The sequence below is a fragment of the Rhineura floridana genome, chromosome 14 (genome assembly GCF_030035675.1).
Source record: "Rhineura floridana isolate rRhiFlo1 chromosome 14, rRhiFlo1.hap2, whole genome shotgun sequence".
Classification (NCBI taxonomy): Eukaryota; Metazoa; Chordata; class Lepidosauria; order Squamata; family Rhineuridae; genus Rhineura; species Rhineura floridana.
The window spans coordinates 13219441-13246578 of record NC_084493.1 but is presented as its reverse complement, the minus strand read 5'-3'; the positions used below and the strand labels follow the sequence as shown (position 1 = coordinate 13246578).

The window sequence follows — 27138 nt, the reverse complement described above, 5'->3', positions numbered from 1 at the left end:
CTGCTTCAGCAAGGCTTGTTCTTCTATGTGCTTAGTTAATCTAGCTTTAATAATACTTTCTACCAGTTTTCCAGGGACAGAAGTTAAGCTAACTGGCCTGTAATTTCCGGGATCCCCTCTGGATCCCTTTTTGAAGATTGGCGTTACATTTGCCACTTTCCAGTCCTCAGGCACGGAGGAGGACCCGAGGGACAAGTTACATATTTTAGTTAGCAGATCAGCAATTTCACCTTTGAGTTCTTTGAGAACTCTCGGGTGGATGCCATCCGGGCCCAGTGATTTGTCAGTTTTTATATTGTCCATTAAGCCTAGAACTTCCTCTCTCGTTACCACTATTTGTCTCAGTTCCTCAGAATCCCTTCCTGCAAATGTTAGTTCAGGTTCAGAGATCTGCCCTATATCTTCCACTGTGAAGACAGATGCAAAGAATTCATTTAGCTTCTCTGCAATCTCCTTATCGTTCTTTAGGACACCTTTGACTCCCTTATCATCCAAGGGTCCAATCGCCTCCCTAGATGGTCTCCTGCTTTGAATGTATTTATAGAATTTTTTGTTGTTGGAAGATCCTCCTTGCATTCGGAGCCCTCCCCCGCGTCCTGATCTACTGGCCAAAAGACTGGCATAGTAAAATATTGTAATGGGCCTCTATGGGGAGCGTTTACTTCCCAGGGGGCTGATTTGTGGGACCTAGCGCTTCCGGGCTGGCTTGTGTGTGCAGCTCCCAACAGAGCCAGAGTTCAGCCGGGCTCGCCGTTCCCAAGTGGGAGGAGGATCCTACGGATCCTTCTCTGCCAGCCCCCCTTCCGCTGGCTCCCCGACATTTGGATCGCTCTCTCAGGCTTTACCAACTCATTCACCATTTCAGTATTTCATTTTATGGTTCTCCCCCATGAGCTAGAGCCCTGAAAGTGGGAAGGTGCGCATGCACAGTCAGCACATGTACAGACAACAGCATGGGTGCATTTTTAGCACAATGTAATCCAAAGCAGCAAGGGGGTACATGTGGATAAAGAGATCACGTGGATGGAGCTCATTATGTTGGCCTTTTCCCCATGCAATCAGCATTTTGGGAAGGAAAGATACTAATCAGATACTCATCAGATGGGAAAGAGCCATACAATACTCCCCACCCTACTTAGTCCCCATCTGCACCATACATTTAAAGCACTCTTATACAACTTTACCAGTCGCGGCTTCCCCCAAATTATCCTGGGAACTGTAGTTTGTGACAGGTGCTAAGACTCGTTAGGAGCTACCATTCCCTTGGAAGACAGATTGATTGTTAAACCACTCTGGGAATGGTAACTCTGTCAATTGGGAAACAGGGATCTCCTAACAACTCTCAGCACTCATCACAAACTACAGTGTGGATGTGGTCTTGTATTATTTGCATGCACGTCGTGCAGTGTGAGATTGCACTATACTGAATCAGCTCCACAGACACATGCTTTGCATGTAGAAGGTCCCTGGCTCAATCCCTCAATCTCCAGTTAAAAGGGTCAGGTAGCAGGTGATGGGAAGCCTCTGACAGTCACAGTAGACACTGCTGGCCTAGACAGACAAATAGTCTATCCTGGCATAAAGAAGCTTCCTATGTTTCTCAGCCTGTAGTCATGGCAAGCATCAGTTTCCAAACCAAATACACCTATGTAGAGATGGATGAATCTATAAGTTTTTGGTTTCTTTTTCTAGCCTTAAGTTTAGTGCTCCACATTTCCTCATCGGTTTGCAATTTTTTTTTAAGCCCTCATGAAAATTCATCAGCATTTTAGTGTGATTTTTTCCTAATATGCACAGTTTTGCAAAAACCTTTTCTATAATATAATATAATGCATCTCAGCACGTTATTTTCAAAAGTATATGCATTGATATGCATGCATAGTATAGGCATTTTTGTACACAGGACTTGGCTGTGAACTGCACTGCAAAATTTGGAGAAGTGTGTGGATTTCGAAGGAGGGCTGTGTTTTGGTTTGCATACAGTTTCAGAAACTGCAAATTAGGAAGGATCATCTTTAAATGCAAACTGAATTGAATTTCTCTTGCATCCCTGCACCTACTCCCTACTTTTTCCCTTATAAAACTACGACATCTAGCAACTGTAATTAAATTTGGTCCCTTTAGTTTACACTTCTAAGCAATTCCAGGCATTCCAACAGTGCTCACACTTTGGATTAGGGTTGATGGAATGTCTTCCAAAAAATCTCCCCATTTATATCTAATGCAGATTTTTATAAGAGAAATAGAGAGATTTCGGATTTATTTAAAGCACAGCTTCCATTTATAGCTACTGATGACAATTAGGAAAAAACTCTTTGTTAAAAGAAAAACCCACCCTGACCTCTGTTGCACTTTAGGCTATATTTAGTGAAGTTAATTTATGGCAGATCAGATGCAGGAAGAGCACTTTGGTACCCAACCAAGCCTCCCCCCTCCCCAACGCATGGTCTGGAATTGCTACTTTGTAACAACCTTTCTGTAAGTTTTGTAAATAAAATACTACATATAGAATGGAACCCAATATGGGAACCTGGAGACGCAGAGAAATAATGGGGTAACAGAATAAATTGTGAAAAAGGGGTGCTTCCAGATGACCCGTTTGCTGAACATTCATCCTGATTTTGTTTGCTGGGAGATGAGATGATGTGGGCTATTTAATGAGCATTCCTTCTGATTTGCTTGTGGGGAGGTTAGATGGCGTTGCCTCAAAGCGTTATCCCACACTTTCCCAGTGCATTTTCCAATCACTTTCCTTATTGCAAAAAGTCCAATTTTTGAGGGAAGTGGGTTTGTTGCACAAGACTTCCAAATCAACTGTAATTGTGCAACCTGAATTTGCCAATAGGTGAATGAATCGCACCCGAAAATAGTGGCAGTCTGGACATGATCAAGGGAATTCTCAGTTCAAATTGCAGCCAGGAACTCACTGGGTGGTCTTCCAGAACCTGCTTTACCTCAACATCTCATTTGCAAGTCCCACCATTTGCAAGCCTTGCAGGCTTGTTAAAAGGTATCAAGCCTGAGCCATATGCAGGGTGGCCCTGTGTCCTATTTTACAGAGGCCTGCCCTCTATTTGAAGGAGTCCTCCATTTGAAAGTTTGTCCAGTCCAAAGAGAGAGTAGGAGCCTTGAATTTGACTAACAACAGTTAGCAGCATTGGGGCAGCAGACTGAACAAGTCACCAGGCCACAGTCTTCCCTGCCATGGTGAGATGTCTTGTATTCACATTGAAATAATTATTTCTAACTTTGCATCTAGGCAAATAAATTATCACATGCAAATTTTACACAAATCCATATCCATTAGGATCCATTATGCATATCCACAAGGAAGGGAATCAGAGCCAAGGGCAGCAGAGGAACACAACAGAGCCAGGAACGCTTTGTTACTCAGGTTCTAGCCCAAACAGGAAGTTGTTTACAGCCTTTCCTGTCCAGTAGGGCCCAATGGCCAGCCTGGGTGGAAGGAGCACTCCAGAGTCTGAGAGTACAGGCATACCCCGCTTAACGTTGCTTCACTTAACGTCGCCTCGCTATAACGTACATGCTCCATTCATCCCCATACCCCGCTTAACGTTTGCGCACTTCGCAATAACGTACACTTCATTGGCATGACGCCGCTGCCATCTAGTGGTGATTGCGTGCAGTACAAGTGAAGACAATTGCTTCACTTAAAGTTTATTTTCACTTAAAGTATACTCTCCAGTCCCATTGCGAATGTTAAAGTGGGGTATGCCTGTACTTCATTGCCAGCAAGACGTTTTTCCAAGCTGCAGTTCTGTTAGCTCACCACACAAAACCAAAGTTTCCTGGTTGTAGCCCCAGCAGCTTCCGACAAAACAAAAAGAATACCGAGATATTGGTCTGATTTGGATGTCACTTTAAATCATAGTTTAAAATAAACCATGGTTTAATGTGAACAGACAGGGTAATGGTGCAAACCCCCCTACTTCACTCTCCCTCGGCTCCCGCTCTTGCCGTGTCAGAGAGGAAACCAGAGATTGGCTTTGTGTTGCATGCGGACAAGCACTCGTGATTTGTTTCTCTCCAGCAACAACAACAAAAAATATTTAAAAACACTTATAAAAAGCAATTCCAACACAGACGCAGACTGGGATAAGGTCTCAACTTAAAAGTCTTGTTGAAAGAGGAAGGTCTTTAATAGGCGCCAAAAAGATAACACAGATAAAGATAACAGAGATGGTGCCTGTCTAATATTTAATTTCTTTAAAATGCCTTTAACCTTTTTTTTTAAAAGATGTTTTGAAAGCTTTTTTAAAAAATGTTTTTAAAGATGTTTTGTTTTAATGTATTTTAAAGTCTGTTTTTAATTATGTTTTAAAGTGTTTTTAGTGCTTTTGTTTGCTGCCCTGGGCTCCTGCTGGGAGGAAGGGCAGGATATAAATAAAATAAATAAATAAATAATGAAAAATTCAGTACCAAATCCGAATTGGGCAGCATTCTAGCACATCCCTAGTGTTTATTTCCGCAATTTATTTAATTCACATATTTGCCATTGTCGGGGACAGGATTTTCCTTGGCTTTTTTGGAAACTGATTTTTTTTAAAAAAAAATCTGCATCTAAAATATTGACATTAATAAATTTCCTTCAGTTTGTCAATATTAATTTAATTTATCAATATTTCCTTTAAAATATCAATATTAATATCACCTTATTTTATAGTTAGTTATTGCAAATGTTATTTGTTATTTAATTTTGAGAACTGCATTATTTTATTGATGTATTATGTTTTATTGATGTATTATGTTCGTGTTTTTTTGTAAGCCGCCTTGAGAGCCTTTGGGCCATAAGGCGGGGTATAAATTTAATAAATAAATAAATAAAATATTTTTCCAGGGGGTGTGAAATGGATCAGTAAAAGCAGAGGCTTGGGGACACAGAACAAACTCAAACTGATACTATCCTGTTAGGTCGACAGAATGCTTTCGAACCAGCACCAGCCAACAGATCCCATCCCTAACACATACACACAAAATAAACACACAAACATTTGTTTATTCATAAGTTTTCTTTTGACAGGCACAAGACTTTGGGTTGGCTTACCTGAAGCTGATCTTGGTGGAGTCTCATAGGGCCAAACTGCACATCCGTTCCCACTCCCTGCAAATAAAAACATCACAATTTAAAATGATTCTGTGCTGCATCTGGGGAAAGAAAAAATACCATAGTTTTCTGACAAAAAAGAAAAGTGCTTGACTTGCCTCCACTTTACAGACACATTACGCGCAGGCTGTCCTGAGGCTGCCTGTGGGAATTTACAATTGGGTGCAGCAATGACAAGGTGACAAATTAAACTGATTGATCTCCATGGAATTTCCATGTGCTGTTTCTTACCGAAAGAAAAGGGTATTAGTCACAGCAGCTTGCTCGACAGCTACCTGCACATTCAGCAACACCACCTACTCTTTGAATGAGAGCTTTCTAAATACTGACATTAAAAACAACAAAACGACGCATGCACAACCACCTCCGAAGAAAGGGTTTGATTTACAATTTGGATGAGGACTTTAGTGCTGTTGTGGGTGCATATGAATGCATTACGACAACTCAGGAAGCCAATGGATGTGCAAGATGTGGTGATCACCACTGGCTCAGATGGCTCCGGAAAGGATGACTCAAATCATGGAGGAGGGCAGATCTAACGACCGTGTTACGCATTACAACTAAATGGACTTTCCACAACTGGAGGCAGTACACCTCTGACTATGATATGTTGGAGAGAAACAGCAAGTGAGGCTATTGCCTTCGTGCCCTGCTGCTACGTTTTCCCACGACAGTTACAGAGAATTTCCTTTGCATGCTTTGCATGCAGAAGGTCCCACATTCAATCCCCAGCATCTCCATGTAGGGTTGGGAAAGACTCTTGTCTGAAACCCTGGAGAGGCACTGCTAGTCAGTGCAGGCAGTACTAATGGCCAATGGTCTGACTTGGTATAGGCTAGCCTCCTAGGTTTCCAGACCTGCTGTCCAGGTGCTAATTCAGGGGTGGGAAGACCTGTGGCTCTCCAGACGTTGCTGGGCTACAACTCCCATCATCTCTGACCATTGGCCACGTTGGCTGGTGTTGATGGGAGTTGAAGTCCAAAAAAACTTTTAGAGGACACCACATTGGCTAACTGCTGATGGACAACTTCAAGGCCCCTTCTCTACCTTTTTATGGTTCTTTGGGTGGTATTAAATGCTAGTCCTACTCAGACGAGAAGTTAATAGACATGACTGACTTAGGTTCCTTAATCCAAATGGGTCTACTCTGGTTGGATTTAGATGAATACAACCCAATATCTTTAAACCACATTTAGAGTAGACAGCCCAGCCCTTCAAACAGAGGACAGTTTGCTGTAAAAAGGACACATGGTCAACCTAGGGGAGCATCATTTGCCTTAGGAGGCAATGTCTTGGCCAAGCCTTGGCTTGGAATAATCCCCTTTTAGATCTGTTTTAAAGCAAAATTGCAGAAAACTATTTTGCTCCAGCTGTTAACGGAAGATTTTAGAGGCACACGAGCGCACACGTAGTGAACAGATTCTGATGACTATATAAGTGGCATTTTGACAATCTTATTCTTCACAGTAAAACCATACTTTATGATCAGATTTAATCCTGAGCCATCCAGAATTTCTTCCAGTGAGTAATTTTAAAGAGGCAGCAGCCTATCCCACATGCCACATAAAGGCCTTTGAAAATTACATGTTTTCTTCACAGCAATATTGCTTGGAGCTCAGTCCTTAAGACTCCTCAGACGCCCTTTCATTTATTACTTTGGAAATCACCCATTGAATTTTAAATTTAAACCAAAGCTGCAAAAGAGAAATGGGAGTGGTAAGATGGGAGGGGGAGGGGAGGGAAGTCAGCAAAAGTCATAAGGAAGGGAAAAAAACAGGACGGCATCCACAGAGTTGTGTTTACGATGTATTTAAATCAAAAACGCTCACAAAGGTGACCTCATTTCTGTGGCAAAGGTTGGATTCTGTCCCCTGCATAAAAAGTGAATTAAGAAAACTGACCTAGTTCTCCTTTTGTGTGGATAATATACTATGTTGCCACTGGGCTCCTGCTGGAAGAAAAGGCGGGATGTAAATCAAATAATAAATAAATAATACTTATATAAGGCAGAAGTACAAGATGAAAAATGGTCAGCAGGGATGGCGCCAGGTGTGACTGGGTCCTTGGGGGCCAGTCTGCCCAGGGCCCTCCACTCCCAGCCCCCTCCACAGACCATGTGGGATCGCTCCACCTACCTCCTTCCCTTTCTGTGAATGCCCTGCGCACTGGGCGTGCAGGTCGTTGCCATCAACCAAGATGGCAGCAGAGGCTTCTCTAATGAGCTGATACCCCCACCGCCACCTTTGTTGATGGCACACATGCATGCTACACTGTGCGCACCCCTGCCTGTATCCGACCCTCTGGTCAAACTGTATTCATTTATACTGATTCTAAATATGTTTTTGGTGTCTATCATTTTGTAGGTCAAACTGGAAAACAGGGGATTCCTGACTTCTTCTGAGTCTCCTGTGTCACATGGGCATTGATTAATTGATTTGATTTGATTCTCCTTCCATCTGTCATTTCTCTCTTAGGCTCACACTGGTAAAAGCCCCACCCTGTCCCCAACCAACAGCAAGTCTGCTAGGGTGACCAATTACACATCACCAAAAAAGTGGTCAAAAGAGGACACAGAGCTGCATAAAATGTGTATATGTTTGGAGGATTCCTTCAAACAGAGGACTGTAAATCTTCCTTCTGAGATTTCACCAGGTATTACCTATATACATGGGCTTGCCAACTAACCCAAAAAACCCAGCCCAGCCTGCTCCCGTGCCAGACATCTGATCTGTAGATATCAGCATAAGAACATAGAAAGAGCCCTGCTGGATCAGGCCAGTGGCCCATCTAATCCAGCATCCTGTTATAACAGTGGCCAACCAAATGCCTATGGGAAGCCTGCAAGCAGGACCTGAACACAAGAGCACTCTCCTCTCCTGCGGTTTCCAGCACCTGGTATTCAGAAGCATGCTGCCTCCAAAACCTTCTGAACCTTTTCCAGCTCTACAATCTCCTTTTCGAGGTGCAGCAACCAGAACTGTACAGAATATTTGAAGTGCAGATGAAGCTTTTCCTGGTATGGAGCTAAACATGATCAACTACTGATCGGTGCAAATCAAATTGCTGGCAAAAGCACAGCTTACAGCACTGTCCTTCAAGCTTGGGTCCCCAGATGTTGTTGGACTACACCTCCCATTAACCCCAGCCAGCTTAGCCAATGGGCAAAGATGATGGGAGTTGTAGGCCAACAACATCTGGGGACCCATGGGTGAAGAACAGTGGCTTACAGGGGCCAGTTCAACAGTTGGTAAAATGGTGAGTCACCAATTTGCTACACAGTGGCCTTTCCTTACCTTCCATAAGCATATAGGAATAGCTGGATTGGAACAAAGTTCCATGTTACTGGGCCTGAGACTGATCCTGTATCTTTAGGAGAAGAGAAAGTCAGCCAAGTGCAGGTGTTCTTGCAACACTGTAATGGGAAAAACCACAAGGTGGAATTCTCCCTTCCCCCTGCACCACTTTTAAAGATACAGAAGACCTCTTAGTTGCCAGGCCCAGCCTCCAAGAGGTCTTTTGTATCTTTAAAAGTTTTGCAGGGGGAAGGGAGAATTCCACCATGTGGTTTTTCCCATTACACTGTTGCAGTGGAATAAATGTCTGGTGTGAATGTGGCTTATGGTGCTGAGTTAGCCGATCATTTTGTGTGAGAGAGATCTGAAAACAGAAGGCATGGCCTAATCTAAACGATGTGGGCTTTGCAATGCTTAAACGCACACACACACGCACACAGAAAGCACAACTTGGTTACCAAACTGGCAAAGTCAGCAAAAAGGCACTGAAAACAGAGATTGCATAAGAGATGCTGGTTTTATACAACATAATTCCTGACTGTAACCACATGTCACAGTGAAAATGTTCTGAAATTTTTGTTTCTGTACAATCATGGCCCTCCTTCCACAGCAGAATCTTACCAAAATGTGTATTTATCTGAGTTTATATTTAGTCTGTCTGGCATTTAAATGCAACAGCGACTGGTTTGCAGGCTTCACCTGAGTTTGCATGGTTGCTAATTCCTGTATAACTCAACAAGCTGAGCTGGCCCAGTCACTGGGTGCACTGAAGCTGCTACCTCTGGGTCGCCTCCAGCCGGTCAATATTTTGCAGGAGATATTCAATTGCATACCAGAACTGTTGGTTTGTGCAATCAAAGGGAATTAAAGTGTTCTGGCCCAACGGACCCATTTAAAAAACAAAACTAAACATTCTTTTTGCTATTAGAAAAGTGATGTGGAAATGCACCAAACAAGTGTGAGATAAGCGATTGATTCGCAGGAAGACATATAACCACTGCACAAACAAATAAGGATGAAATCAGCTCGAATCTATCTTCCCTGTGAACGCATCAGAATGAATGGCCAATAAAAACTGGATATTGTCTAACCTCTGTATAAGCTTTTTCAATGCCCACTTGTGCTAATGGACCAGCCTGCTACATTGCACAGGGAGGGGGCTATCATTTACTCCAGGAGCCTTTGATGTTCACTCACTCTCTTTCCAGCCAGCGCCTGCCCAGTCACTTGCTTTGAAAACTTCTCCCTCAAGACCAGGTGTGTAGATGTCTGGGCTCATTGGGGATCACAGACCCCTTTGTTTTTTGGGAGCAGGGTCCCAACCAGGTCCCTATATAGAGGCAATCATAGAAAGGTAACATGTTGGCCACTGAGTTCTTGTTCTTTCATGCTGATTGGAGCCAATCAGAGTGAAAGGAGATGAGTTGGCCACTGAGAAGACTCTTCTCAGTAGCTAACACACAGCCTCCACTTTCATGAGGATTGGCTCCTAAGGACATCTGTTATAGTGGAGTGTGAACTCAGAGACAACACAGAGAGCAAGAGAGATGAGGAAAAGTGGGAAAGGGGGCCTGGTGTAACTATCATGGAGGGATCCTGAATTTGCCATTACACTACTGCTCAGGACACATAACACTTTAGTGCAAAGGGCTATTATTATTATTATTATTATTATTATAGATAAGTTATTTGCTATTTTTTTTAACACACACGAAAGAATCCTAAAATAGCTAGGGCCAAAGTGTGACTGATCAGAATTAAAGGGCAAACAAACTAGAGACTGACCTGGCATAACCCATGAAAGCACTTCAGGTTTCTCCGCCGTGCCATGAGTCATTCTGTGCCACTCAGTCAGAGCATAAGCTACAGGGGGAGGAAAAAATCCTATGAATGGTTTCTCTTCCCACAGAATAGACAGCCTTCCATGAACTAGCTCACAGGATACTTAATAAGGATAGAGCAGGCGTGTGTGTGCATCTGGGGCAGGGATGGAGAGGATGGAAAAGTCGACCTCGTCGCATTTGGGAGGGGGAAATACGTGACATGGTAAGGATGTGGGAAGAGACCAGAAGGGTTGATGTGTTAGCAATTCCAGAAAAAGGCTCTTCTCAAACCAGAAATCCTTTAGGTAAAGATTGCTAGGAAGCAAACCTGAGGCTTCAGACATAAAAAAAAAATACTCCTCAGGTCTAGATCTGACTGCCAGTTCTCAAAAGAAAATTTTGGCCTTCTTTTGCATTCTTTTTCTTTTGCGTTTTAGGGTCATGGGGGCAAATTATGAGCAGGGGGAGATAACTCACTGCCGTCCCCTCTAGTTCCACTTTGCTGCCAGCTGTCATTCTAAAAACCCCACAACGTGCTGTGTGGTGTCATTCTGAGGCATTATGGAGCTTTCAAAATACGAGGAGACATTGCTTGCAAAAATGTGTACGTTAGAACTGCCTACAGAAATGCATTTGCTAGGAGCAATTTGCACGAAAATGCTGGAGAAGTTTCATGAGGATTTTTTTCTTTTTTTTAAAAAAAAAAGCAAACTGCTGCAGAAATGCGGAGAACTGAATTTAAGACTGGAAAAATGGGAAACGGAGAGAACAAAAATCAACAGTTCTTTCCATTCCTAGTGATAGAGCATCTGCCGCTTTGCATGCAAATGGTCCCAGGTTCAATCCCTGGCACCTCCGGGTTGGGGGTGGGAAAAAAACCCGACTTGAAACTCTTGAGAACCGCTTCCAGTCAATGTAGAGTAAGGGTCGGCAACCTTTTTGGGCTCCTGGGCAGATTTGCAAACTGGAGGAAAACGTCATAGGAAACACACGCGCAGAGCAACCAAGCACCCACTGCAACCTGTTCTATTGGCTACAGTAGATGGCTTTTTGCACGCCATGATTTCAGTGGGGGGAAGGGACCCTGTGTGGAACAAGGGAAAGCCCCTTTGTGCTCACGAGTGCTTGTTAGAGCCACACTGGTGACCCCCAATGTAGACAATATTATTGGTTTGGCTCAGTATAACGTCCTGTGTTCTCACTTGCAGCTTTGTACCCAGAGTTTCTTGAGAGTTCTAAGAAAACAAAAGAAGTGTGCAGTTTGGGAATCGGTGGTTAAAATCAGTGCAGTTTGGAAAGTTTCATTCCACCAACTTGAGTCTAAACGGTGTCCAGTTGTATCCAGACATGGATGAAAATCTGCTCCTGGATCTCAGGAACTATTATGCAAAATTTGGTTAAAATCAGGGCAGTTTTGAAAGGGTCACTCTGCCATCTTGATTGACAACTATGTCCAATTGTAACCAAACATAGACAAGAACCTGCACCTTGAACCGTCATGCAAAAATTGGCTACGGTATTCTACGAGGTGTTCAAATGGAAAGCAAACAGACAAATCACTTTCCAAAATATATAGGAGATGTTGTTCTGATTTTTTCTTCCTGATATATATATATACTTCCTGATATATATTACTGGTAAAAAGGTCCCACAACACCCTAAGTGCATCCTTGCCAGAAGAAGCAATTGTTCTAAAAGAACTACCTGCATCTTTATGAACTTGCCCAGGGCCCTAAGATCTCTCTCTCTCTCTGGCTTTCTTTCTGACAGTACTCACCGGTATGCTACCCATACTGCTACTGCTATCCATAGCAGCCATTTTGTGCTGGTACCCACAACACTTTTGTCAAGATATGAGTACCCGCACCTCATTTTTTACCAAAAAAAACCCACCCAGCACTATATATATATTAAATAGAGAGATAGTTTAGATGGGGGGGGATTGGATTGTGTTCAACTAAATTTATTCAGAAGAGACCCATTGAAATTAATGGACATAAGTAACTTAGGGCCATTCATTTCAGTGTGTCTACTCTAAGTAGAACATAGCTGGATACAAGCCACATTTTCTCATTTTAGGCAGAGTTAGCTTCAGATTGGATGTGGTCCTTGGCAAAATGTCTTCCTCTACCAGGGCCCCAACTCCATCCATAGGCCCCTGGTGGCAGTGGCAGGTAACAGCAGGGCTCCAATGAGCATTGGCAACTAGGTCGGGAAGCCACCATTTTAATTTCCCAGACTGCCCCAGTGTAGAGTTGCCGCAAAGCATTGTGGGAGAGTAAAAAGCCAACCTCTCTCCTCCCTTCTTATGGTCCTTTATCTTTAAACCAAGACTTGGGCCAGATAACCCTTCCGAGAGAGGACTGTTCTCTGACAGCCCTTCAGATAGATTGAGGATGGGGAAACCTGTGGCCCTCCAGATGTTGTTGGACTCCCAACTCCCATAAGTCCCAGCCACCATGGCCAAGTGGTCAGGGATGATGGGAGTTGTAGTTCAGCAGCAGCTGGAGCGCCACAGGTTCCCCATCCCTGAGACAGTGGATTATCCTCTGTAAAATAGGGCACATGACCAGAGATGGAAGACTCTCTCAATTTTGGTTCTCTCAGTTTCTTATTTTTCCAATCTTGAATTCAGTTCTCTACATTTCTACAAGCAAATTGAGATTTTTTTTAAAAAAAAGATCCCCATGAAAATTATCCAGCATTTTAGTGCGAATTTCTCCTAATAAACACATTTGTAATGCAGTTTTAACTAAGGTACACATTTTTGCAAGCCATTTCTCATCATATAATGCACTTGGGTATGTCATGTATTCATTTTTATGCGCCCTTTCCCCTAACACGTGCATTTTTGTAAACACTGTTTGTTGGCAGACCTCATTGCAAAATTTGAATAAGTGTGAATTTTGAAGGATGGCTGTGTTTTGAGTCTCATATTTTTTGGGAAAGCACGAATTTGGTAGATCCAGCTTCAAACGAGAGCTAAATCCAATTTCTTTCCCATCTCTACAAAAGACTACCCGGCTATCTGTATTGAGCCTAGGGCCTTCTGCATGCAAAACATGTGCTCTCTTATGGTGCTGTGGCCCCTCACTTCTTCCTTTTGAACAAAGGAATGCTTAAAGATGTTGAAACCTGGATTGTTATTTTTGTCTTCACAAGCATTTAATGGCACCATTATCATGCTCACAGTAGTCCTTGAGGGTATCTTGATTTCATTATGCTTTTTTTACAACCATACACAAAGTATCAGTCAAAGTAACACACTGGTTCTGGCTTGTTGTCAAACGCTACCCTTGCTGCACACTGAGCACCGAACAAACTTTACAGCACTTGGGCTGGCTTCTCGCCTCTTTTACAACAGCGTGTAAACCACATTAACACAATTAACGCTGATGGGTTTACAACTTTCTCCTGATATACAGTGGTATAAAGAAGAGGACAAGCTGGCTCCTTGCTTATACTCCTTTGGCAATTTGGAGCCAACCACAATCAGAAGTTGGAACAGCAAAGGAACAAAGAGTCTCTACACTGTTTTGCCTTTTACTCATCAGATTAAAAAGGGACAAAGGTAAGAGCTCTCGAATAACTCATACTGAATGCTGTCAGTTATTGGTTAAGGACAGGTTCTGAAAACACAGCTCTGATTCCTCCAGCATTACAGACTCAAACCCCCACTGTACTTAGCTTTTGTTTTTTGTCTTCAGACTGTGCAAAATCAACAGGAGTGACGGGAGAACTTGTGCAGCACTCAAGTCTAGGGATGTAAGAAGTCATCCTTTTCTGTTCCATCCTGTGTTTGTCACAAGCAGCACTGTTTCTGTTCTGTTGCAGTTCATCCCAGAGCTTGGAAAAGTTACTATTTTGAACTACAACTCCCATCAGCCCAGTCTAGTGGCCATAATACTGACATGATGGACCAATGGCCTGACAATGGTCTGGCTAAAGGCAGCTTCTTATGTTCCTGTGCTGCTCACTGTGGCTTATTTATGTAATTAATTGTGCAAATTAGGTAAATTGTGTTGTTATTTCGTTATTCCACCCCTTTCATTTCAGTGCAAAGGAAACACAATGGAAATGGGGGGGGACTTAAGGTCAGTTACATATCGTTTGCAAACTGAAAGCAAAAACATACTGATTGGTTTCGTTCGTGAGCAAACAAGCAAACATTGGCAATTTCCACTCCTGTTTCTGTTTTCACCTGAGTTCTCTGACATCCCTGATCAGGTCACCTCCAGACTATTTTGCAGAAGGTATTCAAGCACATACCTGCTTTGTCCAATGAAAGGGCTCTATTGCCCCGATGCAACAAATCCACTTCAAAAATACAACAATGGACTTTTGGCAGTTTGGAAAGTGACGGGGAAATGCATTAAAAGGTATGGGACGAATGAATGATTCTCGGGACGACCTCCCCACAAAGAAACAGAACAAATGCACAATAAAGACTGGATATAGTGTGACATCTGTGTAACCTTTGCGCAAGCAAATCAATAAGCAGGTAATCTGGAGGAGCCCTCATTTTCACAGTCTTTTCAAGGGACTTAAGGGGGCGGACAGTTGTTAGGAGATCCCAGTTCCCCTCACAGAGGTCCAATTCCCAGAGTTCCCTGGGAAGAGGGGTTGATTGTTAAACCACTCTGGGAACTGTAACTCTGTGAGGGGAATGGGGGTGTGTGTCTCCTAACAACTCTCCCCACTCTCAACAAACAACAGAGTTCCCAGGATTCTTGGGGGGAAGCCATGACTGCTTAAAGTGGTGTAACACTGCTTTAAATGTGAAATATAGATGGGGCTCTGTTGCCATTTCACAAGAAGATAAGAAGAGCTATGCTGGATCAGGCCAGAGGCCCATCTAGTCCAGCATCCAGTTTTCACAGTGGCCAACTAGACGCTCATGGGAAGCCCTCAAGCAGGGCCTGAGTGCAAGAGCACTCTCCCCGCTGCGGTTTCCATCAACTGGTATTCAGAAGCATCCTGCCTCTGACTTTGGAGGTAAAGCACAGCCATCATGGCTAGTAGCCTTTGATACCGTTATCCTCTGTGTATTTGTCTAATCCTCTTTTAAAGCTGTCCAAGTTTTTGGCCATCACTGCTTCTTCTGGGAATGAGTTCCATAGCTTAAATATATGCTGTGTGAAGAAGAGGTACTTCCTCTTCCCTGTTTCAGCTGGTTCTTTCCGACTACCAAGGTCTTTTCAGGAAAACGTCTAGCACAGGCTTCTTTTTAATGTTACTTATGCAAACGCTTCATGCTTCACCCAATCCATTTCTCCAACAAGGAGAGAGCGAGAAGGGAAGGAGCAGAGACCTGGCACACAAAGGGCTGCACTGCAGTAGGTCAAAAGTTGCCAGTACACCAGACAAATACGTGTGGTCTTTGTTCTATATTAGAAAGCTGTCCTTGTCTAGAAGGCAAGCAATGGCTCTCACGTCCAAGTGTACATGCACACACACAGGGCCTGGATTTCAAGGCTGCTGCATAATTCCAACACTTTTGGAAGTCAGTGGTGGTGACGCAAAGGGGTAAACAGCATGTGACAGTCACACCAGCAGTATCGTAAAAAAAGTGGATGTGGATTATAATAGCCTTGCCTGTATCCCCTGCAGATGAAGTGAGGCATCCAAAAGGCAAACAGCAACAAGCAATATGGCAGAGGAGGAGTTCTATAGGGAGACATAATTGTCCAGGAGATCTGGAATCTCCCCTGTTTCCCTACCAGGTGGAATGAAACAGGCTTGCCTTTGGTTTAGTCCAACAGTTTTAGGGCCAAATATTTTGCTATCCCAAGCAGGTGACAGACTCTCCTTCATCAGATGTTTCTAAGCAGGAAGCTGGACTAAATGATCTTTGAGGTATCTTGATCCTAGCTTAAAAAGAAAGATGACAATTCCATCTCTCCTCCACTTTTGACACTTTCTGAAAGTCAGAGATTTATTATCTGGAATAACAGAATTTTCAAAAGACACACATATTTTTGTACTCTGCTCTTTTGAATTAACAGAAACCTCAACGTTTCAAATTCAGTCTATGTATTATTTTAATTCCTTGCTGAAGGCACTATTTCTCTCACACATCTTTTATTTGGCAGTTTTGCCCTTAAGCTCATGTAAATTGCTTTAACTAAACTTACCAGGGCGGCAAACGGTAATTGATTTAAAATTGGTAGATTACTGAACTAAAGCTGTCACTGACTTAACCTGATTACTGTTTATCCACTGTACTGATGTAAGTATGAATTGTTACTGTTTTCAATGAGTAGACTTTTGTGTGGAATCTATCCTGGAATGATATTTGGTGAAGGGTAGTTTAGAAATCTAATAAATAAATAGGTGAGGACAAATGTTAATCAGTGAATCATGTTAAAGACACATTGATTCATTTTTTAAATGGCTCTTTTTGTTCTTGTGCTCTGTTGCTGAACGGATGGAGAAGGAAAAGATTAAAGATAGGTTTTTTTAAAAAATGGTAAGATTGGGTTATTTATTGTAAATCATCTCCAAAAGAAATGTTAAGACATGAAGAGACAGTGGAAGCATTAAATAGTGAACGCCTCTTTTTAAAATAAAGTAAACAGAAACATATCCTTAGCCTCTAAGTTGTCGTCCTCACGATGAAGCGGCATCTATGGCAACTGAGCTCTCGGAAGATCTGCTTCCTCCTGGGAGTTCTCATTTTGAATAAACAAACCACGAGCAAGGAAAACATGTCATACAACAAGCTTGCTGGCAACACTCCTACTTAATAAATAAACTTTGCTAAAGACCAAGAGCCTTCTAATGTTAGGGAAGGGCTGTGGCTCAGTGGTAACAAGAGCATCTGCCTTGTGTGCAGAAGGCCCCAAGTTCAATTTCTGGCCAATTTCTCCGGGAAGGGCTGGGAGAGACTGCCTGAAACCCTGGAGAGCAGCTGGAAGTCAATGTAGATAATATTGAGCTAGGTTGACCAATGGTCTGACTCAGTATAAGGCAGCTTCCTCTGTTCCTATGTTCAGTAAATACTGAAAGACACTCCACATCAGGGATGGAGAATCTGTAGCCTTCCAGATGTTGCCAGATTGCATCTCCCATCATCCCTGACCACTGGCCTTGCTGGCTGAGGCTGATGGGAGTTGGTGGCCAACAACATCTGGAGGTCTACCCCTCCACCCCTGCTCCATATATAAGATATGTGGGAATGTTTCCATAGGATGCCTCGTCCATTTCACCGCTGCACTCTGCAGCATCGCTAAGTATGTCCTACATCCCTTTCATATGGGATGGCTGATCCTCAGCATTAATTTCTTTAAATGTTGTGCGTCAGTGGAATGGAAACATCTCTATATATGCATAAGGATATGTTTACCAGTGCCCTGTGCTTATGGGAAGGTCACATTTCAAGTACAGTTCATGGGAAAGGTCTCAGGCTCCAGCCTAAAACTCCATGTGTACATCTGGGACCGGACAGATGCTTTGGACTACCATTCCCATCAGTCTCAACCGGCGTGGTAGTTGTGATGCAAAATATCTAGTGGAGCCCAAGGCAGGGAAGGCCTGATTTTAAAAATGTGTGTATGTTCCCCTCACAGAGCTACAATCCCCAGATCTCTCTGGGAAGAGGGATTGATTGTTAAACCGATCCAAGATCTGTAGCTCTGGGAGGGGAATGGGAGTCTCCTAACAGCTCTCAGCACCCTTAGCAAACTACAGTTCCCGAGATTCTTTGGGGGAAGGCTTAAAGTGGTATCATACTGCTTTAAATGTACAGTGCAGATGGGGCCATGGATACAACCCTCTGTGTTTATGTTATCTCAAAAACCAGTGTCTAGCTCAGCCTTTCCCAACCAGTGTGCCTCCAGATGTTGATGGACCACAACTCCCATCAGCCTCAGCCAGCATTGCCAATGGTCAGGAAAGATGGAATTGTGGTCCAACAACATCTGGAGGCACACTGGTTGGGAAAGGCTGGTCTAGCTGATGTAGAATATAGGCAGCTGCCTTATACCAGGTGAGACTCTTTTGTTCAACCATCCTAGGTTTGCCTACTCTGACCAGCAGTGGCTCTCCAGGGTTTCAGGAAGGAGGGTCTTCTCCATTACCTGCTACCTGACCGCTTTCACTGGACACACCAGAGACCCAGGGACCTTCTGCATTCAACGCATTTTTCCTACCACTGAGCTGCAGTTCCTTCCCGCCTGGTACAGTAGGAAAAAAAACAACCAAATATTCATTAGCTTCCAAAGCACTGAAAGAAACAATTTTATTCATAACAACATATTGACCGAAAAGAGATTGGGGGAAAAAAACACCTTACTATCTGAACCTTGCCAAACATAATGAGCACACAACACAAGGACAGTTTCCTTGTAGGAACTAATTCTTCTCTATCCCCAGGGACCAGCCGAATCACAAGATGAGGGATGGAGCTGGGCCTCAGAGGCTCACAGCACAGTTGAGCATCCCTGAGGAAACTTCCCCCAGGGAAGAAGAGAAGCCTGAAAACAAAAGAGTTGCTCCATCTCCCTGATACTATGAACACAAGAAGATTTTTTTTAAAAATGCTACTGCCGCGACGCCTTAAAGCGCAACCCAACAGTACGTTTTAAGGGCTTTACTGCTTAGGGATGGTAGGATCTGTCCATGTCGGTTCTCTCTACTTTTAATTTTTCCGATCTTACTTTCCATTCCCCGCCTTTCTGCAGCAGTTTGCAATATTTTTTTTAAAAAAATTCTCATGAAAATTCTCCAGCGTTTTAGAGCAAATGTTTCAGAATAAACACATTTTTGCATGCAGTTTTTTAATTAAAATTAGCCGCCCTGGGCTCCTACCGGGAGGAAGGGTGGGATATAAATCAAAGAATCAATAAAATAAATATTAATGTAAAAGCCATTTCTCCTAATATACTGCATTTTGTATATTGTTTTCATTAATAATTCCAGAATAAGATCTTATGCATCCGCCGGGACTTAGACTCCCAGTTTATAGCAGATGATTTGAGTGAGGCGTCCGGAGCGCAGTCTTGTCATGTTTTACTGGATGAGTTTCAGTTGGTTCAGCTCGAGGACGTGGACAAGGTGCTTGGACAGGTACGTGCAACCACATCGGTACTAGATCCTTGCCCCTCTTGGCTAATAAAAGCTAGCAGGGATGGAACATCTGGTTGGGCCAGGGAAGTGATAAATGCCTCTTTACGAGAGGGAGTGGTCCCGGGCTGTCTGAAGGAGGCAGCAGTAAGACCACTCCTGAAAAAACCTTCCTTGGACCCAGAAAATTTCAACAGCTACAGACCAGTAGCAAATGTTCCATTCCTGGGCAAGATCTTGGAACGAGTGGTTGCTGGCCAGCTCCAGGCGCTATTGGATGAAACTGATTATCTAGATCCGTTTCAATCGGGGTTTCGGCCGGGTTTCGGCACTGAGACAGCCTTGGTCGCCCTGTATGATGACCTATGTCGGGAGAGGGACGGAGGGAGTGTAACTCTGTTGATCCTCCTTGATCTCTCGGCGGCTTTTGATACCATCGACCATGGTATCCTTCTGGAGAGGCTTGCGGAGTTGGGAGTCAGGGGTACTGTTTGGCAGTGCTTCCGCTCCTACTTAGCGGGTCGTCTCCAGAGGGTTGTGCTTGGGGAACATTGCTCGACACCATTGGCTCTGCAATGTGGAGTCCCGCAGGGTTTGGTTCTGTCTCCCATGCTTTTCAACATCTATATGAAGCCGTTGAGTGTGGTCATCAGGAGCTATGGAGTGCGTTGCCACCAGTACGCTGATAACACGCAGCTCTATTTCTCCTTTTCATCCTCCTCAGGTGAGGCTGTCGATGTGCTGAACCGTTGCCTGACTGCGATAATGGACTGGATGAGAGCTAACAAACTGAGGCTCAATCCAGACAAGACTGAGATGCTGCTGGTGAACGGTTTCCCGGATCGGATGGTGGATATACACCCTGTCCTGGATGGGGTTACACTCCCCCTAAAGGACCGGGTTCGTAGTCTGGGGGTTCTTTTAGATCCTTCCCTGTCACTTGAGGCCCAAGTGGCATCGGTGGCACGGAATGCTTTCTACCAGCTTCGGCTGGTAGCCCAGCTACGTCCCTATCTGAGCAGGGAGGACCTAACATCAGTCGTACATGCTCTGGTAACCTCACGACTGGACTACTGCAATGCGTTCTACGTAGGGCTGCCTTTGAAGACAGTTCGGAAACTACAGCTTGTCCAAAATGCAGCGGCCAGATTAATAACGGGGACCAGGCGGTCGGAACACATAACACCTGTTCTGGCTCACTTGCACTGGCTGCCAATATGCTTCCGGGCTAGATTCAAAGTGCTGGTTTTGACCTATAAAGCCCTATACGGCATGGGACCACAATACCTATCGGAACGCCTCTCCCGATATGAACCTGCTCGTACACTACGCTCCACATCAAAGGCCCTCCTCCGAGTTCCGTCTCATAGGGAGGCTCGGAGGACGGTGACAAGATCTAGGGCCTTCTCAGTGGTGGCCCCCGAACTGTGGAACAGTCTCCCCGAAGAGGTGCGTATGGCGCCGACATTGCTCTCCTTTCGGCGCCAGTTTAAGACTTGCCTCTTTGCTATGGCATTTTAATATGTAACTCGTTTTAGTTTTAAATTGTGTTGTAATTGTTTTTGATTTCTTGTTTTATATATGTTTATGCTGTATTTATTATGAGATCTGAGATGTTTTGTATTTTTATATTCTGTTGTTCACCGCCCAGAGAGCTAATGCTAGTCGGGCGGTATATAAATCTAATAAAATAAATAAATAAATAAATAAATAAATAAATAAATAAATAAATAAAATAATATATTCCTTTTTGAGGCCCACTTTCCCCTCATATGTGCATTTTTGTAAACCTTGGTTGGAGAACTGCATTGCAAAATTTGGACATGTGCGAATTGCGAAGGATGACTGTGTTTGTCGGTTCTCATATTGTTTCGGAAAAGTGCAGATTTGATCGATTCGGCTTGAAATGCAACCCGAATCAGATTTAGACTCCGTCCTTATTCCAGACCAACAGTTTTGATCCCTCTGGTGCTACATAGTGGCTAAGCAAGTGGTCTTCAAATTCAGTTCAGATCTCACCTTAGATACCAAATCACTAGGCAGCATTAGGGAAGCCTCTCTGTCTCAGTCCCCACTTCCTGATTTTCAGTTAGGGCAGCCTTTCCTAACCATTGTGCCTCCAGATGTTGTTGGACCACAACTCCCATCTTCCTGACCATTGGCAATGCTGGCTGAGGCTGATGGGAGTTGTGGTCCAACAACATCTGGAGGCACACTGGGTGGGAAAGGCTGAGTTAGGGCATCATCATACCAGCCTATCTTAACAGAGGTGTCATAAGGATTCGTGGGATAATGTATCATAAGCATTTTGAATGCTCGACGGCGGCCTCCCCCTCCCTGGAGCCCTTCCAGATGTTTTGGACTGCAACCCACATCAGCCCCACAAGCACAAGTCAAACGTGAATAAAAATGCATATATTTGTGAAAATAACAAAACAAAAGTGCATCATATTAGGGAAAACTGCTTTGCAAAAATGGGTATACTAATATGAAAATTCTATTGTTCTGTTTCATGGGTCCGTACATCTTGCTTAGTCAGGGCAAATGTTCTTCCCACATTCACAATGATGTGATTAGCTGTTTCGCTCTGTTCATTCTGTCCTCTCGTTTGAAGACCAAACAAACAGTGGATCACTCGGGTATTTTAGTTTCTTTCTCCAACATTTCACTGTTACAATAATAATATATTTTGGCTAACTATTCAAATAGGTTGTATGTATGGTCTACTGCTATTCTGGAAGAACAGATGCGTTTGGGGGGGGAATCAAAGTAATTTGGGATTAAGACATTCTATGCACTCAGCTTCAATGTTGTATTTCTTTCGGTGTTTCTTTACAGACCCTGGGAAAATTTGGACAATCGTTTCTGTGTTCAATAAACCAAGATGTGAATGAGCCTTTTGCCCATGCATGCATCCCTATGCACCTCCCTTTTTGTGTGACCTGGCAAAGTAATCAGCTATCTATTCTATTAACTACAGTTTCCCATTTTGACCAAAACGGGAAACTGTGGTTAGCAGCTTCAGAACAAGCCAGATATTAAGCCAACTTCAAACCATGGTTTAAGATCCTGGATTGTTCTGAAGCTGTTAACCCATAGTCTTGCAATCAAAACGGACAACTGTAGTAAATGGAAGGTTTCCTGGTTTCTTTGCCAGGATATGCAAAGGGACTGTGTGAATGGGCAAAAGGCTCATTCATATATCAGCCTACCATTGTCTGAAAATGGTCACTAGGGAAGAGATCAGGATGACTCATGATATATGATGAGATGTGCAAGACAGCAATGTTGTAAAGCAGGGATGGAGAACCTGTGGGATCTTATTGGACTCCAACTCCCATCAGGTCCAGCCAGGCTGGTCAATGGTCAAGGTTGATGGGAGCTGGAGTCCAACAACATCTGGAAGGCCACAGGTTCCCCATCCCTATTTTGGAGGAAGGTATGATTTCCTTAATAATCCCTGTTTGTGTTTGTTTTATATTTTGCATAAAATCAATTCTTTAAAGAAACATTTTAACAAGTTTTTTTTACAATTGCAAAGAAATATGGGGCAACTATTTTGAGAATAATTTCCATAGATTCAAAGTTAGAGGAGGAAATGTCGGTGCCCTGTTTTTCCATGAAAGAGAAGCTCCAGGAAAAGACAAGACAAAAATGTGCGTTGAAAAACAAAGCCAAATGACACACTGTGGATTGAAGAAAAGAAATACCTCACAGAGAAAGAACTGACTCCATTCAATGTTTCAAGCTGTCAGTTTTCCCACGGTAAGCAGACATCTAACAGTTCGCTGCTGAACACCTACTTTATTGACTTAGCTACAGTGCATTTAACCACATGCTGTGACTCCTGAATGCATCCGGCTGTGCAGAGCTCCCTGCAACACAGGCCTAGCAGAAGGTGGGGAGGCCCCCTCAAAAACAGGAAATTTGATGACATAGTAGAGTGAGCAGACGTCAGCATGGAGTAAAACGAAGAATAAACAGGTTTCTAAGAGCAACGGACTCATGGCTCAGAACAGTTACCATGGGGCATTTGCTGGGTTTTGCACAGAAGTCAGCTTCTATATCAGAGATGAGGAACGTCAGGCCGAGGGGCCAAATGTGGCCCTCCAGACCTCTCTATCTGGCCCTTGGAACTCTTCCCAGGCCACACACCCTCCATACCCCTCACCAGCCCTGTTTTACACCCTCGCTGAGTGTTTTTCCCTGGCTAGAACGTGTCCTTGAACTCTCACAATGTGTCTTGCTTGTCTGTATGGAAGATAAAGAGGGATGTGTGAGAGTGAAGAAGGTTTCCTACTGGGCTGAGGTCACGTTTGATGCTCTGCTCATTTTTGCCTCTGGCTCTGCCCGCCATTGGCATGTGGCCCCAAATAGGTTGCCCAGCAGGAAATGTGGCTCTTGCCTGAAAAGAATTCCCCGCCTCTGCTCTACATGATGCAAGGATGGATTCTCCTAGAGCTGCAAATTGGCACAGATGATGAAGATGAAGATGATGGTTTTAATTTATTACCTGCCCTTCACCATAATAGAGAGCCAGTGTGGTGTAGTGGTTAGAGTGTTGGACTACGACCTGGGAGACCAGGGTTCGAATCCCCACACAGCCATGAAGCTCACAGGGTGACCTTGGGCCAGTCACTGCCTCTCAGCCTCAGAGGAAGGCAATGGTAAACCCGCTCTGAATACCGCTTACCATGAATACCTATTTAAAGGGTCGCAATAAGTTGAGATCGACTTGAAAACAGTCCATTTCCATTTGCACCATAATGACCCAGGTCAGATCAGAACAACTTAAAACACATCATTAAAAACCATTTACAACAAATTCAATCACAAGCTTAGGGTGGGTCCTAAAAATATGTAACCTTTAACGTTAAAGCCCAGGGGAAAGAGGTGTGTGTTCTTCAGCATATGACAAAAACTGTACAATGAAGGTACCACACAGGCTTCTGTGGGGAGGGAATTCCATAACTTAAAGGCTGCCACAGAAAATGCACTCTCCTGGGCCACCATCTGGAACTGCCACAAAAGCCCCCTCTGCTGATCTTAACAACTGAGAGGGTCAGTAGCGAAGAAGGTGATCTTTCAGATATTTGGGGCCTAAGTCGTTTAGGGCTTTAAACACTAATGTTATCTAGAAGACAAGGATACCCAGACAATTATACCCGCTGCTGCTCTGTACATTAAGTTGTATACTCCATGCTAGAAGTGGGCACAAACGGCTTCTCAAAATTGTCGGCCCTATCTGGGGGCAGAGAAACTGAGGGGACCATTTCACCTAATTGTTCAAGGGAGAGAAGAACATAAAAACATCAGAAGAGTCCTGCTGGATCAGGCCAATGGCCCATCTAGTCCAGCATCCTGTTCTTGCAGTGACCAACCAGATGCCTATTGTGCAACTGCACTCTCCCCACTTGCGACTCCCAGCAACTGGTATTCAGGGGCACTACTGCCTCTGACAGTGGAGTTAGAAAGGAGTCATTGTGTCTAGTAGCCCTTGATAGCCTTTATCCTTCATGAATTTGTCTAATTCTCTCCAGGTTGGTGGCCATCATGACAACTTATGAGAAATTGCTTGCAAAAATGTGCAACACTGCATACAAAACACGTTCATGTAACGTTTGCACTAAATTTTGCCAGGTTGTCATGAGGTTCTTTAAAAAAAAAAAAGAAATTGTACATTGCTGTGGAAATGCGGAGAACTTAATTTAAGATTGAAAAAAAATGAGAAACTGAGAAAAACAAAGCGGACACGTTTGTCCATTCCAACCTTTTAGAGCATGCTCTGTTCTGCTCCAGAAGCAAATATATATTACAAAGAAAGACTTTTCCAATACAAAAACAGCTTGCCGGGGGTAGAGCTCAACCTTCTAGGATTAGCCGCACCTACCACATGTTTCCCCACAAAGATGAGTGTGTTGCTCATGAAATTGCATCACAGTGGCCATCTTTGTTTCCACAGAGATTGTGACATATGGATGAAGCCGAGTCTTAAATTAGAAGACTCTTTTAAAAAAAAAATCAGCACTGATCTTTTCGTAGAAATGAATAGTGTATTCAATGTGAAGAAAGCTCCTGTTATGGGCCTATCCATTTTTTATCTATATATGTCATTTCCTTTTGTTGCTTTTGTATAATATTAATAAGTAACAGGGTCATCCAGCGAGAATGTGTGTCATAAACAACTCTTCTCTCTACCAGGCCTAAAATGGTTGGAGAATGATTTAATTTTTACAGAAAAAAGGGGTGGAGGCAATCTTTTTCTTACACAAGCTTATTGTTATATATCACAAGGGTAAATTAATAATATGATAGAATATTAAATAATAATAATAATCTGTGTTATCCAACTAAGCCATAATTAGAGTAGACCTACTGCTTGTATATTGTTTGCAGTCAGTTTAGTCTGAGTACAGCTAAGTAACAGGAAATTGTCCTCAAATATGAAAAAAAAATAATTGCCTTTGAATTAAGATGGGAGGCACATATTAGATTTTTAAAAAAACAGATGTGCAATTGTCTTCTTCAGTTTCCAGAAAAATAGACAGGCATCCGCCTTGCAACAGTCAGATAACCCAGTTAACATAGGCTCGTTTGTCAAGTCAGTCTGAATTCAGGCACAATGGCGATGCCTCTAGGATTCCCCATGTCTGTCAGCTGTAGCAGAAGCAATTCTGATGCATCTTACTTCCTCGTTAGGATGATGCCATTGTTCATATACTGGCAGAGATACACTTGAGCCCCTCATGTGACACATAGTTTGAGAATTGCTGATGTAAATGAACCACTAATGGAGCAATGTTCCTGGTTTACATTTCATTTACATTCACTGTTTTAATTAGGAGACACCACAGATGTTTTGCTGTGTTTTGTAATTCCTTTCTTCAAAGAAGAGTAAAAAGAGAAAAGTAAATGTGATATTCTGAGTCTGCTTCTGTACCTGATACCTTCAGGGAACTTTGCAAACAACCTTGGTAAAAACTCTATGGGGCCAAAAACGGAGTTAAGGAGAAAAATGTATTTTTAAAAAATTACAAAGTTCTTATATGACAAATCCCACATGTATGTATAAACACTCATCCATGAAATCCATTACACTTGGCCAGGTCAATTAGTATAGCCAGTATCCGCCATATGAAAAATTATTTATGTCAACACTTGCAGACAGCATGCTAGAGTGCTAGACTAGGACCTGGGAGACCAGGGTTCAACCCCCCTAAGTCGGTCACAAAGCTCACTGGGTGACCTTGGGCCCATCACAGTCTCTTAGCCCAACCTACCTCACAGGGTTGTTGTGAGGATAAAATTGGGATCAGGAGAACCAAGTGTGCCATCTAGAGCTCCTTGGAGAGAAGGTAGGATATAAATGCAATACATTTGTATTGTATTGTGACCATGTCTCATGGAAACCAATGAATGGAATAAACAGCAACCCTAAACTTCATCCCATTTTTCTCAGTATGACTAAATTTAGATGGGCCAGCAGGCATTTTGCTACTTATACTATAGGATATGTCAGCCATGCAATCCCCTTCCTCCAGTCTGAAGTGGTACAGTCCATGAACAAGTTTGCTACGTGCTGAGCTAAAAAGCCTACAAAACTACTCATGTGCAGTCTGCACTTGGGAATTTGTTCTTTTCTTTTTTCGTTCTGTATTTAGTTGTTTATCTTCAATGAAACACATTACACAATGAATCAAATATTAAATTGGTATGTCCTTCCTCACAGGCCTTCCCCCATTCTTGAGTGCCTAGTATTTTTGTTACCTAAATTAAGGTAGATACAGATTCTATAGCTATTTGAATGTTCACAAAATATGGCACGGCTTAATCT

General features: G+C 43.2%; 1 protein-coding gene across 2 annotated transcripts in view; it reads right to left on the bottom strand.

Moving 5' to 3' along the window:
* PDE8A (phosphodiesterase 8A) overlaps positions 1 to 27138 on the bottom strand; it is a 184396-nt gene that overhangs the window by 44975 nt on the left and 112283 nt on the right. For both annotated transcript variants that reach the window (XM_061594909.1, XM_061594908.1), the window contains exon 2: positions 5066 to 5122. In XM_061594909.1, the coding sequence (XP_061450893.1) occupies positions 5066 to 5122 (57 nt within the window). The remainder of the gene's footprint in view (positions 1 to 5065; positions 5123 to 27138) is intronic.